Genomic DNA, 16862 nt, shown 5'->3' with positions numbered 1-16862 from the left:
CGGCGAGGTGATGGTTATGATGACGAGGTGATGGTAATGATGATGATGATGAGGTGATGATGACGATGATGATGACAAGGATGACAATGACGAGGTGATGATGACGATGACGAGGTGATGATGATGACGAGGATGACGATGACGAGGTGATGATGACGATGACGAGGTGATGATGATGACGAGGATGACGATGACGAGGTGATGATGACGATGATGATGACCAGGCTGATGAGGTGATGGAAGAGGAGGGGGGCGAGCAGAAGCTGTGTTCTGGACACGGCAGGTGTCACTGTGGTCGGTGCAGCTGTGATGAGGGCTACCTGGGATCCCACTGCCAGACCTGCTTTGTGAGTACTACTCTGTGCACACACACACACGCTCTCTCTCTCTCTCTCTCTCTCTGTCTCTCCGTCTCTTTTTGTCTGTCTGTCTGTCTCTCCCTCTCTCTCTCATCTACCTTTACGCACTGTTCCACTTCACACACATCCAGTACCGTTACTTTTTCAAACTTTTTTACACACTGTTAATCTTCACACACACACACACGCCTTTATACACATACTATGTACGCACATACTTTTACTCACTAATAATTTTACACACACATCTTTATACGCTCTACTCTTTACACTGACACCTGTTAACAAACCCTTGCTCTATACACACCCCCCTTTAGACACACGTACTCTTTACAAACACACCACTTTACGCACTCTTACTCTTTATACATTACAAACACACCCCTTTACACACTCTTGATCTTTATACACACCCCTTTACACACTCTTACTTTTCACACACACACACACACACCTGATCTCACAATCTTACTCTTTACACACACACATTTACACACTCTTACTTTTTACACACATTCCTTTACACACTATAACTCTTCACACACTCCTTTACACATTCTTACTCTTTACACAAACATCTTTGTCTTTACACACACCGCTTTACGCACTTTATCACTCTTCACACGCCCCCTAAGCCCCCTTTACACAATCTTACTCTCAACATGTGATGTACGGTACATGCTACACGATGCAGGCTACATGATACACGATGTATGGTACATGATGCAGGCTACATGCTTCATGATGTATAGTACATGATGCAGGCTACATGATACACGATGTATGGTACATGATGCAGGCTACATGATACACGATGTATAGTACCTGATGCAGGCTACATGATACACAATGTATAGTACATGATGCAGGCTACATGATACATGATGTATGGTACATGATGCAGGCTACATGATACACGATGTATGGTACATGATGCAGGCTACATGATACACGATGTATAGTACATGATGCAGGCTACATGATACACGATGTATAGTACATGATGCAGGCTACATGATACACGATGTATAGTACATGATGCAGGCTACATGATACATGATGTACGGTACATGATGCAGGCTACATGATACATGATGTATGGTACATGATGCAGGCTACATGATACATGATGTACGGTACATGATGCAGGCTACATGATACACGATGTATAGTACATGATGCAGGCTACATGATACATGATGTATAGTACATGATGCAGGCTACATGATACATGATGTATAGTACATGATGCAGGCTACATGATGCACGATGTATAGTACATGATGCAGGCTACATGATACACGATATATGGTACATGCTACACGATGCATGCTACATGCTACACGATGCAAGCTACATGCTACATGCTACAAGATGTACGGTACATGCCACACTATGCAGGCTACATGCCCCACGATGTACGCTACATGCTACATGATGTACACTACATGCTACACTATACAGGCTACATGACTTGCAATGTGTGTTACAGCTGTGTGGGGACAGTGTGTGTGAGGACGACACCTACAACTACCGGCAGTGTGCCATGTGTGCCATCAACAGCCAGACCCAGTGTCCTGACGACTGTCCCGTCATCGTCATGCAGGAAGTGGTGCTCGATGGTCAGTCAGGGCCCGCAACTCTCAACTCAAAGCACTTCAATCAGGGATTAAGATTCCAGAAATGGCCGGGTCTTCCTGGCTGCCCTTGCTTATTGGAGAGAGAGGGAGGGAGAGAGAGAGAGAGACAGAGACACAGAGAGAGAGGGAGGGAGAGAGAGAGAGAGAGACAGAGACACAGACAGAGAGAGAGAGAGGGAGGGAGAGAGAGAGAGACACACAGACAGAGAGAGAGAGGGAGGGAGAGAGAGAGAGACAGAGACACAGAGAGAGAGGGAGGGAGAGAGAGAGAGACAGAGACACAGACAGAGAGAGAGAGGGAGGGAGAGAGAGAGAGACAGAGACACAGACAGAGAGAGAGAGGGAGGGAGAGAGAGACAGAGACACAGACAGAGAGAGAGAGGGAGGGAGAGAGACACAGACACAGAGAGAGAGGGAGGGAGAGAGACAGAGACACAGACAGAGAGAGAGAGGGAGGGAGAGAGACAGAGACACAGACAGAGAGAGAGAGGGAGGGAGAGAGAGAGAGACAGAGACACAGACAGAGAGAGAGAGGGAGGGAGAGAAAGAGAGACAGAGACACAGACAGAGAGAGAGAGAGAGAGGGTGTAGTTCTTTGCAATGGAGGATCATAATAAAAATAATGAAAAGTAGAAATGCACTTAATAGTTAACAGTATTTACTATAATGTGGTGGTGGTGGTGTGTCCATCGAGATCGATGATGACCATCGTTGTCATCCAGCTGGGGAATGGGGAGAGGGTGGTGGTGGGGTGGGGGGGAGGATGCTCATGAATCTATCTGTGAATGCGCAGATGGCTGAATAGTCCAATCTGCGCACAAAATTTTCGCTGACAGTTGGGGCAGACAAAGACAGGCATACCATTGTCAGGGAGCTTGTTTGCCCGTGACTTTCTGGCCTGCCTCTTCTGAACAGCTGCAGCAGTCCTGTTGGCCTCGCACAACTTGGCGCCTTTGTGCACAGCAGCACGCCATTTGTCACGGTTCACTGCAGATTCCTCCCAGGAGTCAGGATTGATATCAAACGCTTTCAGAGAGACTTTCAGAGTATCTCTGAAGCGCTTCTTCTGACCTCCGTGTGATCTCTTCCCTTGTTGCAGCTCGCCATAGAAGAGCCTTTTGGGCAGCCGATGGTCTGGCATGCACGCCACGTGTCCAGCCCAGTGAAGCTGGGACTGCATCAGGATGGTGAAGATGCTGGGAAGGGTGGCTTTTGCGAGCACCTCTGTGTCTGGGGTCCTGTCTTGCCACTTGATGTTCAGTAGCTTCCTGAGGCATGTTGTGTGGAAGTGGTTCAGCTTCTTGGCATGTCGTTGGTACACTGTCCAGGTTTCACAGGCGTACAGTAGTGTGGGGAGAACTACTGCTCTGTAGACCTTTAGCTTGGTCTCAAGACTAATGCCTCTTCTGTTCCAGACATTTGCATTGAGTCTACCAAAAGTTGCGCTCGCTCTTGCAATCCTGACGTTCACTTCATTGTCGATGGTCGCATTTCATGACAGTGTGCTGCCAAGGTATGTGAACCGCTCCACCGCACTGAGTCTCTGACCGTTGACTGTGATGTTGGGCTCAACGTAGGGTTTCCCTGGGGCTGCCTGATGTAGAACTTCAGTTTTCCTCGTGCTGATGGTAAGGCCGAAGTTTCTGCTGGCAGTGGCAAACTTGTCGACGCTGAGTTGCATGTCAGCTTCAGATCCAGCATTGAGGGCACAATCATCAGCAAACAAAAAGTCTCTGATGATGTCTGTCATGACCTTCATTTTTGCTTGAAGCCTTCTGAGGTTAAACAGCTTGCCATCTGTTCGGTACTTTAGGCCGATTCCAACATCACCATCTCTGAAGGCATCAGTAAGCATTGCAGAGAACATGAGGCTGAACAGCGTTGGAGCCAGGACCAGCCTTGCTTGACACCATTTGTGACAGCAAAAGGAGCAGATGTTTCGCCATTGTCCTGGACTCAAGCCTGCATGCCTTCATGGAATTGGCTGACCAAGGAAATAAATTTCCGAGGGCATCCATACTTGGCCATGATCTTCCACAGTCCCTCTCTACTCACAGTGTCGAAGGCCTTAGTGAGGTCAACATAGGTGGAGAACAGATCAGCATTTTGCTCCTGACATTTCTCTTGCAGCTGCCTTGCAGCAAACACCATGTCGGTGGTTCCGCGCTCTTTCTGGAATCCACATTGGTTCTCAGGCAAGTGACCTTGGTCAAGGTGTGCTGTGAGGCGGTTTAGTAGGATCCTGGCAAGTATCTTGCCTGCGATGGAGAGCAAGGAAATGCCCCGATGGTTATCACAGGCTTGCCGGTTCCCCTTTCGCTTGTACAAGTGAATGATAGCTGCATCTTTGAAATCCTGGGGGATCGTCTCTTCTTTCCACATGAGTGAGTACAGCTGATGGAGCTTCTCAGTCAGCACAGTGCCTCCATCCTTGTAGACCTCTGCTGGTATGGAGTCTGAGCCAGGTGCTTTGCCACTGGATAGCAGACGGATTGCTTTCTGGGTCTCAAGAGGTGTTGGCGGATCGTCCAGTGCTTCGTTGATGGGGACTTGTGGGAGACGGTCTATGGCTTCATCATTTATGGAGGAAGGGCGATTTAAGACACTGTTGAAGTGCTCAGCCCAGCGTTCGAGAATTTTCTCCTTCTCGGTGATCAAGGTATTCCCATCTGCACTGAGGAGGGGGGATGATCCTGAGGATGTGGGGCCGTAGACTTCTTTTAAGGCATCATAGAACCTCTTCATATCGTGCCTGTCAGCATATCCCTGGATCTCATCAGCTTTGTCACTCAGCCACTTATCCTGCATCTGGCGTAACTTTTGCTGAACAGTCCTGCGGATGGCATCGTACGCATCCTTTTTTGATGTGGACTTTGGGTTGCTCAGGTAGGCTTGATGCAGACGGCGTTTCTCATCCAGAAGCTGCTTGATTTCATCACAGTTTTCATCAAACCAGTCTTTGTGCTTTCTGGTCATGGGTCCCAGGGTCTCTGAAGCTGTACTATAGATCAGCTCACGCAGGGTCCTCCAGTCAGACTCCATGGTACTATAATGTGGTACATATTATATGAAAACACAGTGCGTAAGAAAAAACAACAACAAACAAACAAACAAAAAACAAAACAAATGTTAAACACTTATCATGCACAGCCAAACTGAAAATTCAGACATGATGTTTTACTATGGATGTGGATATGTATGAATGTATGACGTGTCATGTCTGTCAGACATGATGTTGTACTATGGATGTGGATATGTATGATGTGTGTCATGTCGTTCAGACATGATGTTGTACTATGGATGTGGATATGTATGATGTGTGTCATGTCTGTCAGACATGATGTTGTACTATGGATGTGGATATGTATGATGTGTGTCATGTCTGTCAGACATGATGTTTTACTATGGATGTGGATATGTATGAATGTATGACGTGTCATGTCTGTCAGACATGATGTTGTACTATGGATGTGGATATGTATGATGTGTGTCATGTCTGTCAGACATGATGTTGTACTATGGATGTGGATATGTATGATGTGTGTCATGTCTGTCAGACATGATGTTGTACTATGGATGTGGATATGTTTGACGTGTGTCATGTCTTTCTGTGCTGTTGGTCATGGAGTTTTAAGTGGTATGTTGATTCATCAAGTTACGTTTATGTCACGCGTGGAGGCACTGGGCTGAATGTCATTTGACCTGGTCTGGTGGTGTGTGTACTGCAGACCATTTTCTGTATAAGATGGCCTGGTGGTGTGTGTACTGCAGACCATTTTCTGTATAAGATGGCCTGGTGGTGTGTGTACTGCAGACCATTTTCTGTATAAGGTGGCCTGGTGGTGTGTGTACTGCAGACCATTTTCTGTATAAGATGGCCTGGTGGTGTGTGTACTGCAGACCATTTTCTTTATAAGATGGCCTGGTGGTGTGTGTACTGCAGACCATTTTCTGTATAAGGTGGCCTGGTGGTGTGTGTACTGCAGACCATTTTCTGTATAAGATGACCTGGTGGTGTGTGTACTGCAGACCATTTTCTGTATAAGATGGCCTGGTGGTGTGTGTACTGCAGACCATTTTCTGTATAAGATGGCCTGGTGGTGTGTGTACTGCCGACCATTTTCTGTATAAGATGGCCTGGTGGTGTGTGTACTGCCGACCATTTTCTGTATAAGATGGCCTGGTGGTGTGTGTACTGCAGACCATTTTCTATATAAGATGGCCTGGTGGTGTGTGTACTGCAGACCATTTTCTGTATAAGATGGCCAGGTGGTGTGTGTACTGCCGACCATTTTCTGTATAAGATGGCCTGGTGGTGTGTGTACTGCAGACCATTTTCTGTATAAGATGGCCTGGTGGTGTGTGTACTGCAGACCATTTTCTGTATAAGATGGCCTGGTGGTGTGTGTACTGCAGACCATTTTCTGTATAAGATGGCCTGGTGGTGTGTGTACTGCAGACCATTTTCTGTATAAGATGGCCTGGTGGTGTCTGTACTGCAGACCATTTTCTGTATAAGGTGGCCTGGCGGTGTGTGTACTGCAGACCATTTTCTGTATAAGGTGGCCTGGTGGTGTCTGTACTGCAGACCATTTTCTTTTTTTCCTTGTTTACAAGATCCCATGGGTGTGTTTACCCCTTTTCCTAAGAGAAAGGTGAATGAGAAAAAAACAACAAAGATTTTTTTTTTAAAGAAAAGAATTGCAAACATGACAACAACAACAACAACAACAACAACAACAACAACAACAACAACAACAACAACAACAGCAGCAGCAGCAGCAGCAGCAGCAGCAGCAGCAGCAGCAGCAGCAGAAAGTGGATTGGACTCTGTGGAGAACTATTGTGAACAAAGAAAATGAGATGCACAATTAGAGAAAACACGTCAGATGAAAGACAGTCTGGGTGTGGGTAGTGGTGGCGGGCGGGGGGGGGGGGGGGGGTGATCAGAGAAGGGAAGTAATCAGCGTACAGTGGACAAGGGGAGGGGTGTGTTAGTGTTGGGAGAAGGGAGATAATCAGTGTACAGTGGACAAGAGACTTGACTTACTTGACTTATTCCTCTTGATTCCGTGGGGAACATAGGGCCGCAACAACACTCCTCCAACGCACCCGGCTCTGGCTGGTCCTCTTCAGTTCGGCCCACGTCATTCCGGCTGCCCTTGTCTCTGCCTCAATGCTTCTCCGCCAGGTCTGCTTCGGACGGCCAACTTTCCTTTTCCCCTGTGGGTTCCAATCAAGAGCCTGTCTTGTGATGTTTGTTGCAGGCTTGCGTAGTGTATGGCCTATCCATCCCCATTTCCGTTTCTTGATTTCCGTCTCCAGTGGGGCCTGTTTTGTCATGTTCCAAAGTTCTTCATTGGAGACAACCTCTGGCCATCTGATGTTCAGGATGCTTCTTAGACATCTGTTGGTGAATGTCTGAAGCTTGTGGGTGCTGGTCTTTGTCACTCTCCACGTCTCTGAGCCATAGAGTAGAACCGACTTCACGTTGGTGTTAAAAATCCGGATCTTGTTGCGGATTGAGAGGGCTATCGATCTCCAGATTGGTCGAAGGGTGTTGAAGGCGTGTCTTGCTTTGTTGATACGGCTCTTGATGTCTTCGTCCGTCCCCCCGTCTTTGCTGACAACACTGCCTAAGTAGACAAACTTGTCAACCTCCTTGATGTTCTCTTGGTGTAGTTGCACTGGATCTTGCTTCTTGTTGTTGACCCTCATGACCTCTGTTTTCCCAATGTTGATTTGGAGTCCAGTCTTCTCAGCTTCTTCTGCCACACGACATAGTTTCTCCTGCGCATCTTGCTGCCTGTGGGAGAGGAGACTTATGTCATCTGCGAAGTCTAGGTCCTCCAGCTGTTTAGTAAAAGTCCACTGGATGCCTGTCCTCCGATCTGCTGTAGACTGCCTCATGACCCAGTCAACCACCATCAGGAAAATGGTCGGTGAGAGCAAACAACCCTGACGGACGCCGGTTTGCACACTGAAAGGTTCTGTCAGTTTCCCATCGTGGATCACTTGACAGGTGGCGTCTTCGTACATCTGCTGGATGATGGTTACAAACTTTGGTGGAAATCCATAGTGGTACATCAGTCTCCAGATGACATCTCGGTCGACACTGTCAAAAGCTTTTTGAAAGTCGACGAAGACTGTGTACAGGGGGGTCTGCCACTCCAGGGACTGCTCGATGATGATGCGCATGGTTGCGATGTGATCCGTGCACGAGCGATCTTGTCGGAAGCCTGCTTGTTCGTCCCGAAGTGTCTTGTCCAAAGCGTTCTTCAGTCTCTCAAGGATGATTCTGCTCAGTACCTTGCCCGGAATAGACAACAGCATGATTCCCCGCCAGCTGTTGCAGGATGAAAGGTCCCCTTTCTTTACAAGATGTCCTCTTTTCCAGTCTTTTGGCACTCGCTCCTGTTCCCAGATCTTGCAAAGGAGAGGGTGCAGCATCTCAGTTGAAGTCTGGATGTCGGCCTTCAGAGCTTCAGGTGGAATTCCATCTGGGCCAGCTGCCTTTCCTGACTTGAGGGACTTGATGGCCTTGACGATCTCGGTCTTGCTGGGAGGGTTGGTGTTGATGTCGAGGAGCTTGGTAGGTGGCGGGATGTCTGGTGGGGCGGGTGGTGCTGGTCGGTTGGTGGACAAGAGAAGGGGTGTGTTAGTGTTGGGAGAAGGGAGATAATCAGTGTACAGTGGACAAGAGGAGGGGTGTGTTCGTGTTGGGAGAAGGGAGATAATCAGTGTACAGTGGACAAGAGAAGGGGTGTGTTAGTGTTGGGAGAAGGGAGGTAATCAGTGTACAGTGGACAAGAGAAGGGGTGTGTTAGTGTCTGGAGAAGGGAGATAATCAGTGTACAGTGGACAAGAGAAGGGGTGTGTTAGTGTCTGGAGAAGGGAGATAATCAGTGTACAGTGGACAAGAGGAGGGGTGTGTTAGTGTCTGGAGAAGGGAGATAATCAGTGTACAGTGGACAAGAGAAGGGGTGTGTTAGTGTCTGGAGAAGGGAGATAATCAGTGTACAGTGGACAAGAGAAGGGGTGTGTTAGTGTTGGGAGAAGGGAGGTAATCAGTGTACAGTGGACAAGAGGAGGGGTGTGTTCGTGTCTGGAGAAGGGAGATAATCAATGGACAAGACAAGGTTGAAATTTGCATGTATTGAGAGATAAAAATAATAACAAAAGTGTACTGTGTGTGTGTGTCAGAGACCCGTGCGGCAAAGCGTGAGGTGTGCAGGGACTACCTGACGGAGGACTGCCATGTGCGCTTTGCTGTGCACAACCCCGGCACTTCCAACACCACGCTGCACGTGCAGAGAGCTCAAGGTGTGTGTGTGTGTGTGTGTGTGTGTGTGTGTGTGTGTGTGATGGTATATAGTTCAACAATGAAAATGAAGATTCGAAAGGCTGACCTGAAAAGAGTAATAGTGGTGATGGTGACGATAATAGCTGTGATGAACCTGGACAAAGCAAGATGATATCAATGATGAGAATGATTCAAATTTTAGATGACGTCGACAAAAGTGACAATACCAAGGATACGATAAGGCCGACAACGATAATGATGATAATGATGATGGTGATTACAATGATGATACAGACGATGACAATAACGATAACACAGATGGTGGTTACGATGACACAGATATCAATGAAAATGATGACCACACAGGCGGTGACAATGATGATGATGATAACAACGATGATACAGATGATGACAATAACAATAACACAGATGGTAGTTTCGATAACAATGATATCAATGAAAATGATGACGATACAGGTGGTGACAATGATGATGATGACGATGACAACGACGATGGTGACGATGATGATGACGATGGTGATGACGATGATGATGACGACGACGATGCTGCTGCTGTTACTGATGATGATGATAATGACAATGATGATGACGACGATGATGAGAATGATGATAATGATGACGATGATGACGACAACGATGATGATGATTGGAATGATGATGACGGTGGCTGGTTGCAGTGTGCACGCAGGGCCCCGACATTCTGCTGATCGTGCTGGGGGTGGTGGGCGGGGTGGTGGGGGTGGGGCTGATCCTACTGCTGCTAGTCAAGCTGCTGACCACTCTCTTTGACCGCCTCGAGTACCAGCACTTCCTCAGGGAGCTCCAGTCCCCCAAGTGGGCCAAGGTCAGTCACCACACACATCCAGGCCAAGGTCAGTCACACCACACACATCCAGGCCAAGGTCAGTCACCACACTCACATCCAGGCCAAGGTCAGTCACACCACACACATCCAGGCCAAGGTCAGTCACCACACTCACATCCAGGCCAAGGTCAGTCACACCACACACATCCAGGCCATGGTCAGTCACACCACACACATCCAGGCCAAGGTCAGTCACACCACACACATCCAGGCCATGGTCAGTCACACCACACACATCTAGGCCATGGTCAGTCATACCACACACATCTAGGCCATGGTCAGTCATACCACACACATCTAGGCCATGGTCAGTCACACCACACACATCTAGGCCATGGTCAGTCACATGGCACTCACACCTATACATAAGTGATGAATTCTTTTTTTTTCTTTCTTTCTTTTTTTTATCTGACAAGTTGTATGTTCCACTGTTGGTATATTGAAATTGGATGTCTTCTCGTCTTGGCTTTTCATGTACGTGCAGTGGGTATACCCAAAATACTGATTTCTTCTTGGTGTTGATGTCGCTGTGTCCTCTGTGGCAGCACAACAACCCCATCTACAAGGAGGCCACCACCACCTACTACAACCCCGTCATGACCAGGGACTGAGGGGAGACAACCGCTGTTGTACCACCACCACCACCACCCCTGCCTTGACACCCTTCCCCCAGATAGACAGGATTAAAGAACAACAAAAAACATATAACTTGAACTCTGACTTCAGTTCATCAATTTTGAATTCAGTCTTCTGTGTTGATTCCAAATCGGCTTTATACAGTCTACAAAACTGGGATTTCAAAATGAGGAAAGATTTGTTGTTTGAATTCAAAAAGTATTATATTTCAGAACAGGAATAAATATTTGCTTCGTTTCATCACACTGTGAGGATAGAGCTTAGTATTTGTGGATTAAATGCCATGTCTGCCATAGGTCACAACTTGGGTATCAATGCAGTTTGTGTTTCACATTTTCCCGCCATTGTCGTTGTGTGTACATGTCATGTGAAAGCAATGAAGGAAGTTGAAGCAAACCTTTTTGGGGGGAAGTTCCTGTGTACCTTTGATTTATCTGTACAATGACAGCAATGCTGATGAAGAGCTTTAAACAGCAACAGCTTCAACTTGTGTTCCTGTGTCTCATTAAATGTTACGGCACTTGTTCTTTGTTTAATATTCATTTATGCGTTTCTATATTTCTTGAACTTTTTGCTTCCTGTTCAAAGATGGAGGCGGGAGTGGCTGTCTTTGTGTTTAAAGACACACAGATTCTCTGCCACTGTAAAATTACTGACACTTTGATGATGACATTGTTCTATTTGAAAACATGGCAAATTTGCACTTAAAGGGGATCTGATTTATGGTCAGTTGTTTGACACCAGCTGCTCTAACTGTGCACGTTTCACACAATCTCTGAAATATTTCTGCCAGTGGACAGTTACACATACACAATGTTCAACGCCTCTGTTTGTATACCGTATATATACTTCGTTTTTTTTTTGGTTACGTTTTTACTCGTTTTTTTTCTTTTTTAAAAATGTATATTTTATTTTTTTTATTTTTTTTTTTATATACATTTTGACTTCATGCTGATTTCCTTCCCTTTCAGTGTGAGAGACGGGCTTTTCGAGCCAAACTTCCTGTTGAAAAGAATACCTGACTGACTATCATGCTGTGTTGTATTTTTGCCTCAGAGAGTTTAGATTTCAAGTAGATGATATTATGCTTGTATTGGATTAATTAAGTTTCTATATGGCTGGAATTGGTCACATATTTCATGCTGTCAATCTTTAGTGCTTTATACAGGCCTGTATTCTTTGGGGCAAAATATGTTTGTAAAAGCATTTGATGGAAGCCTTTCTTTTTCTTTTTTCTTCTTTTTTTTCATTTTATTTATTTATTTAAATAATTCCTGTAATTGTTTGTGTGGACAGTTTTTTCACCAGGATGTTTTTGGTTTTCAAAACGACACCATAATGTGTGTACAGCTTTTATATCACGACGTTAAATTGCGTTGTGTTGACTTATATCATGCTGTGTTCTATTGTAGTATTGTGTTGCGTTCCATGTGTTGTATCATGCTGTGTTCTGTTGTGTTGTATCATGCTGTGTTGTGTTGTATCATGCTGTGTTCTGTTGTTGTATCATGCTGTGTTCTGTTGTGTTGTATCATGCTGTGTTGTGTTGTATCATGCTGTGTTGTATCATGCTTTGTTGTGTTGTGTTGTATCATGCTGTGTTGTATCATGCTTTGTTGTGTTGTGTTGTATCATGCTGTGTTGTGTTGTATCATGCTGTGTTCTGTTGTGTTGTATCATGCTGTGTTGTGTTGTATCATGCTGTGTTGTATCATGCTGTGTTCTGTTGTGTTGTATCATGCTGTGTTGTGTTGTATCATGCTGTGTTGTATCATGCTGTGTTGTGTTGTATCATGCTGTGTTGTATCATGCTGTGTTCTGTTGTGTTGTATCATGCTGTGTTCTGTTGTGTTGTATCATGCTGTGTTCTGTTGTGTTGTATCATGCTGTGTTGTGTTGTATCATGCTGTGTTGTATCATGCTGTGTTCTGTTGTGTTGTATCATGCTGTGTTGTGTTGTGTTGTATCATGCTGTGTTCTGTTGTGTTGTATCATGCTGTGTTCTGTTGTATCATGCTGTGTTGTGTTGTATCATGCTGTGTTGTATCATGCTGTGTTCTGTTGTGTTGTATCATGCTGTGTTCTGTTGTGTTGTATCATGCTGTGTTGTGTTGTGTTGTATCATGCTGTGTTGTGTTGTATCATGCTTTGTTGTATCATGCTTTGTTCTGTAGTGTTGTATCATGCTGTGTTGTGTTGTGTTGTATCATGCTGTGTTGTGTTGTGTTGTATCATGCTGTGTTGTATCATGCTGTGTTGTGTTGTATCATGCTGTGTTGTGTTGTATCATGCTGTGTTGTATCATGCTGTGTTGTGTTGTATCATGCTGTGTTGTATCATGCTGTGTTCTGTTGTGTTGTATCATGCTGTGTTGTGTTGTGTTGTATCATGCTGTGTTGTGTTGTATCATGCTGTGTTGTATCATGCTGTGTTCTGTTGTGTTGTATCATGCTGTGTTCTGTTGTGTTGTATCATGCTGTGTTGTGTTGTATCATGCTGTGTTGTATCATGCTGTGTTCTGTTGTGTTGTATCATGCTGTGTTGTGTTGTGTTGTATCATGCTGTGTTGTGTTGTATCATGCTTTGTTGTATCATGCTTTGTTGTGTTGTATCATGCTGTGTTGTGTTGTATCATGCTGTGTTGTATCATGCTGTGTTGTATCATGCTGTGTTCTGTTGTGTTGTATCATGCTGTGTTGTGTTGTATCATGCTTTGTTGTATCATGCTGTGTTGTGTTGTATCATGCTGTGTTGTATCATGCTGTGTTGCATCATGCTGTGTTCTGTTGTGTTGTATCATGCTGTGTTCTGTTGTTGCATCTTGCTGTGTTCTGTTGTGTTGTATCATGCTTTGTTGTGTTGTATCATGCTGTGTTCTGTTGTATCATGCTGTGTTCTGTTGTGTTGTATCACGCTGTGTTGTGTTGTTGCATCAAGCTGTGTTCTGTTGTGTTGTATCATGCTGTGTTGTGATGTTGCATCATGCTGTGTTCTATTTTTATATCATGCTGTGTTCTGTATCATGCTGTGTTCTCTTGTTGTGTTGTATCATGCTGTGTTCTATCATTGTGTCATGCTGAGTTCTGTGTTCTATCATGCTGTGTTCTCTTGTTGTGTTGTAGGCTATCATGCTGTGTTCTATTGTTGTGTCATGCTGTGTTCTATTATTGTGTCATGCTGAGTTCTGTGTTCTGTCATGCTGTGTTGTATTGTCTTCTAGCATATTGTGCTCTGTTGTTGGATGCTTGCATCATATTGTTTCATGGTGAGACAGTCATTATCTTGGTAGGCTGCAAACCCATAATCTTTGTGTGTGTGTGTGTGTGTGTGTGTGTGTGTGTGTGTGTGATTTGGGGTTGAAGAAGGTGGTTAAAGGGGAATATACAGAAGAAAAAAAAAAAGAGAGGGATAAACTAGAACAATGGAATCAATAATTCATAAATATCTGTGTAATGGCAATTAACAGCATAAACACCAATAAAGAAAAAAAAATGAAGTTGAATATCGGAAGATCACAGCACAGAAACACTCCTACCGGACTATGGAACAGGGATTCAGCAATTTCAGTCAACAGTAATTGGTTCAACATTATTTCTTTCATGTGTTCTGAAAATGTTCCCTTCTTTTCAGGGTATGAGCAAGGTGGTTGTTTCTTTTTCAGAAATTAAATCCAGACTGCTTAATATGTTAAAACAAAATTGGCATTCAGACATAGAAAGTACGGATAAATACAGATGGTTCCATTCAGTTAAAGATATATTCCAAGCATTTTTTTCTTCTTTTTTTTTCCCCCTTCCTTTTTTGTGGCCTCAGTTGCATGCAGGCCATGGAGCACCAAAAAGTGTTGTTTTTGTTGTTTCTCTCTCTCTCTCTTTGGGTTTTTTGTTTCTCTCTCTCTCTCTCTTTGGGTTTTTTGTTTCTCTCTCTCTTTGTTTTTGTTGTTGTTGTTTCTCTCTCTCTCTCTTTGTTTTTGCTGTTGGGTTGTTGTTGTTTTTTGTTGTTGTTTCTCTCTCTCTCTTTGTTTTTGCTGTTGGGTTGTTTGTTTTTTGTTGTTGTTGTTTCTCTCTCTCTCTTTGTTTTTGCTGTTGGGTTGTTTGTTTTTTGTTGTTGTTGTTTTTGGTGCTTTCACACGCCTTCTTCATTGGCCAGAAAAATCCAAAACGTTTTTTTCCCCCTTCTGTTTTCTTCAGTTTCTTCCCCCGTTTTTGTGTGTGTGTTTTTTTCTTTTTCTGTACAACATGTCAGTTTTCGATTAATACATTTTTTTTCTAAATGTATTCAAAGTTGTATTCTTCCAAATACACTAAGTTCTTTGTCTGAATATTCAGTTTTTATGGACAATTTCAGTGAATATTTTAACATCTTCATGTGTTTGGAGTTGTCTGAGATTTAGGTCACTCTGGTGTGAGTGTGTGGATTCTATGTGTGGGATAATCATTGAAATCATCTTAGACAGTATACTGTATACACTATAACCACCATACTCACACTCATTCGGCCAGTCCATGAAATAAACACAAGTATTTAGCAATAATAGGACAAATAACCAATACCGACCAGTGTGTGTGTGTGTGTGTGTGTGTACTTGTGTATGTATCTATGTGTATGACTTAATAACTATAGTGTATTGTGATAGTAATAGCATGATCCATGTAGATCAGTTCATTGGCTTACAAATGTTACGTTTATGTGAATGTACATTTTCTGTCTTGCAAACCAATCCTATTTCGTTTTGAAAGAAAAGCTGCATGCTTGTTCACATAATACTGACATTGCCCTGATATTGATCTGTAGGTTCTGTTGTTGTTTTGTGCATCAATGCTAATACCCGTTTTCTTCTAGAACCATGCTGGAACCTGTACCTATCTGACTGAATGATCTGATGGAACTTGTACTGATCTGATGTGATGGAACTTGTACCTATCTGACTGAATGATCTGACGGAACTTGTACTGATCTGATGGAACTTGTACCTATCTGACTGACTGATCTGATGGAACTTGTACTGATCTGACTGAATGATCTGACTGCAACTTGTACTGATCTGATGGAACTTGTACCTATCTGACTGAATGATCTGACAGAACTTGTACTGATCTGATGTGATGGAACTTGTACCTATCTGACTGAATGATCTGACGGAACTTGTACTGATCTGATGGAACTTGTACCTATCTGACTGACTGATCTGATGGAACTTGTACTGATCTGATGGAACTTGTACCTATCTGACTGACTGATCTGATGGAACTTGTACCTATCTGACTGAATGATCTGACAGAACTTGTACTGATCTGACTGCAACTTGTATTGATCTGACAGAACTTGTACCTGACTGAACTTGTACTGACCTGATGGAACTTGTACCTATCTGACTGAATGATCTGACTGCAACTTGTACTGATCCGACTGTAACTTGTACTGATCTGATGGAACTTGTACTGATCCGACTGTAACTTGTACTGATCCGACTGTAACTTGTACTGATCTGATGGAACTTGTACTGATCTGACTGACTGGAACTTGTACTGATCTGATGGAACTTGTACTGATCTGACTGTAACTTGTACTGATCTGACTGACTGCAACTTGTACTGATCTGATGGAACTTGTACTGATCTGATGGAACTTGTACTGATCTGACTGTAACTTGTACTGATCTGATGGAACTTGTACTGATCTGACTGAATGATCTGATGCAACTTGTACTGATCTGACGCAACTTGTACTGATCTGACTGCAACCTTTCCTCAATAAAGCATCACACTCTCTGTCCAGGCCTTGAAATGGGTGCAAGTGATGCAGGATTGTCATGGACGTAAATCTGGACTTTAAGTCTGTAGACCATTGCATGTAACATGTTAATAACGTAACCCGTTTTAACACCTGGTGGACATAGTGAGTGCACTTCTGACTGGTTTCCTTCGCCGTCAGCTTTAATGGATGCCAGTGAGGAGGGACGCACACACCCACCCACCCAACCCACTGTGACATCACTCTCATCAACGCCCACACAACACAACACAAGCCACTGTGTC

At 44.3% G+C, this 16862-nt stretch overlaps 1 protein-coding gene and 1 long non-coding RNA gene across 5 annotated transcripts in view; one reads left to right on the top strand and one right to left on the bottom strand.

Annotated features, from left to right (window-relative positions):
* Positions 1-12980, top strand: part of LOC143276860 (integrin beta-3-like) — a 67683-nt gene extending 54703 nt beyond the window's left edge. Inside the window, exons 18-22 of the mRNA XM_076581519.1 lie at positions 225-347; positions 1852-1981; positions 9203-9322; positions 10001-10167; positions 10734-12980. Of these exons, the coding sequence (XP_076437634.1) occupies positions 225-347; positions 1852-1981; positions 9203-9322; positions 10001-10167; positions 10734-10799 (606 nt within the window). The 3' untranslated portion in view covers positions 10800-12980. The remainder of the gene's footprint in view (positions 1-224; positions 348-1851; positions 1982-9202; positions 9323-10000; positions 10168-10733) is intronic.
* A 1364-nt stretch (positions 12981-14344) lies between these two features.
* On the bottom strand, positions 14345-16653 carry LOC143276869 (uncharacterized). Of its 4 annotated transcripts, XR_013053647.1 has the most exons (3): positions 15943-16634; positions 15798-15884; positions 15670-15686 (listed from the first exon to the last, which is right to left on the bottom strand). It is a non-coding gene; the product is annotated as an uncharacterized LOC143276869 (long non-coding RNA). The 4 variants fall into 4 exon arrangements; XR_013053644.1 differs by having other exon boundaries at positions 14345-15884; positions 15943-16653; XR_013053645.1 differs by lacking the exon at positions 15798-15884 and having other exon boundaries at positions 14345-15797; positions 15943-16653.
* Between the last annotated feature and the right edge of the window lie 209 nt (positions 16654-16862).

This window comes from Babylonia areolata, chromosome 2 (assembly GCF_041734735.1).
Source record: "Babylonia areolata isolate BAREFJ2019XMU chromosome 2, ASM4173473v1, whole genome shotgun sequence".
Classification (NCBI taxonomy): Eukaryota; Metazoa; Mollusca; class Gastropoda; order Neogastropoda; family Buccinidae; genus Babylonia; species Babylonia areolata.
The sequence above is the reverse complement of the archived record's forward strand: the minus strand, read 5'-3'. Positions and strand labels throughout refer to the sequence as shown.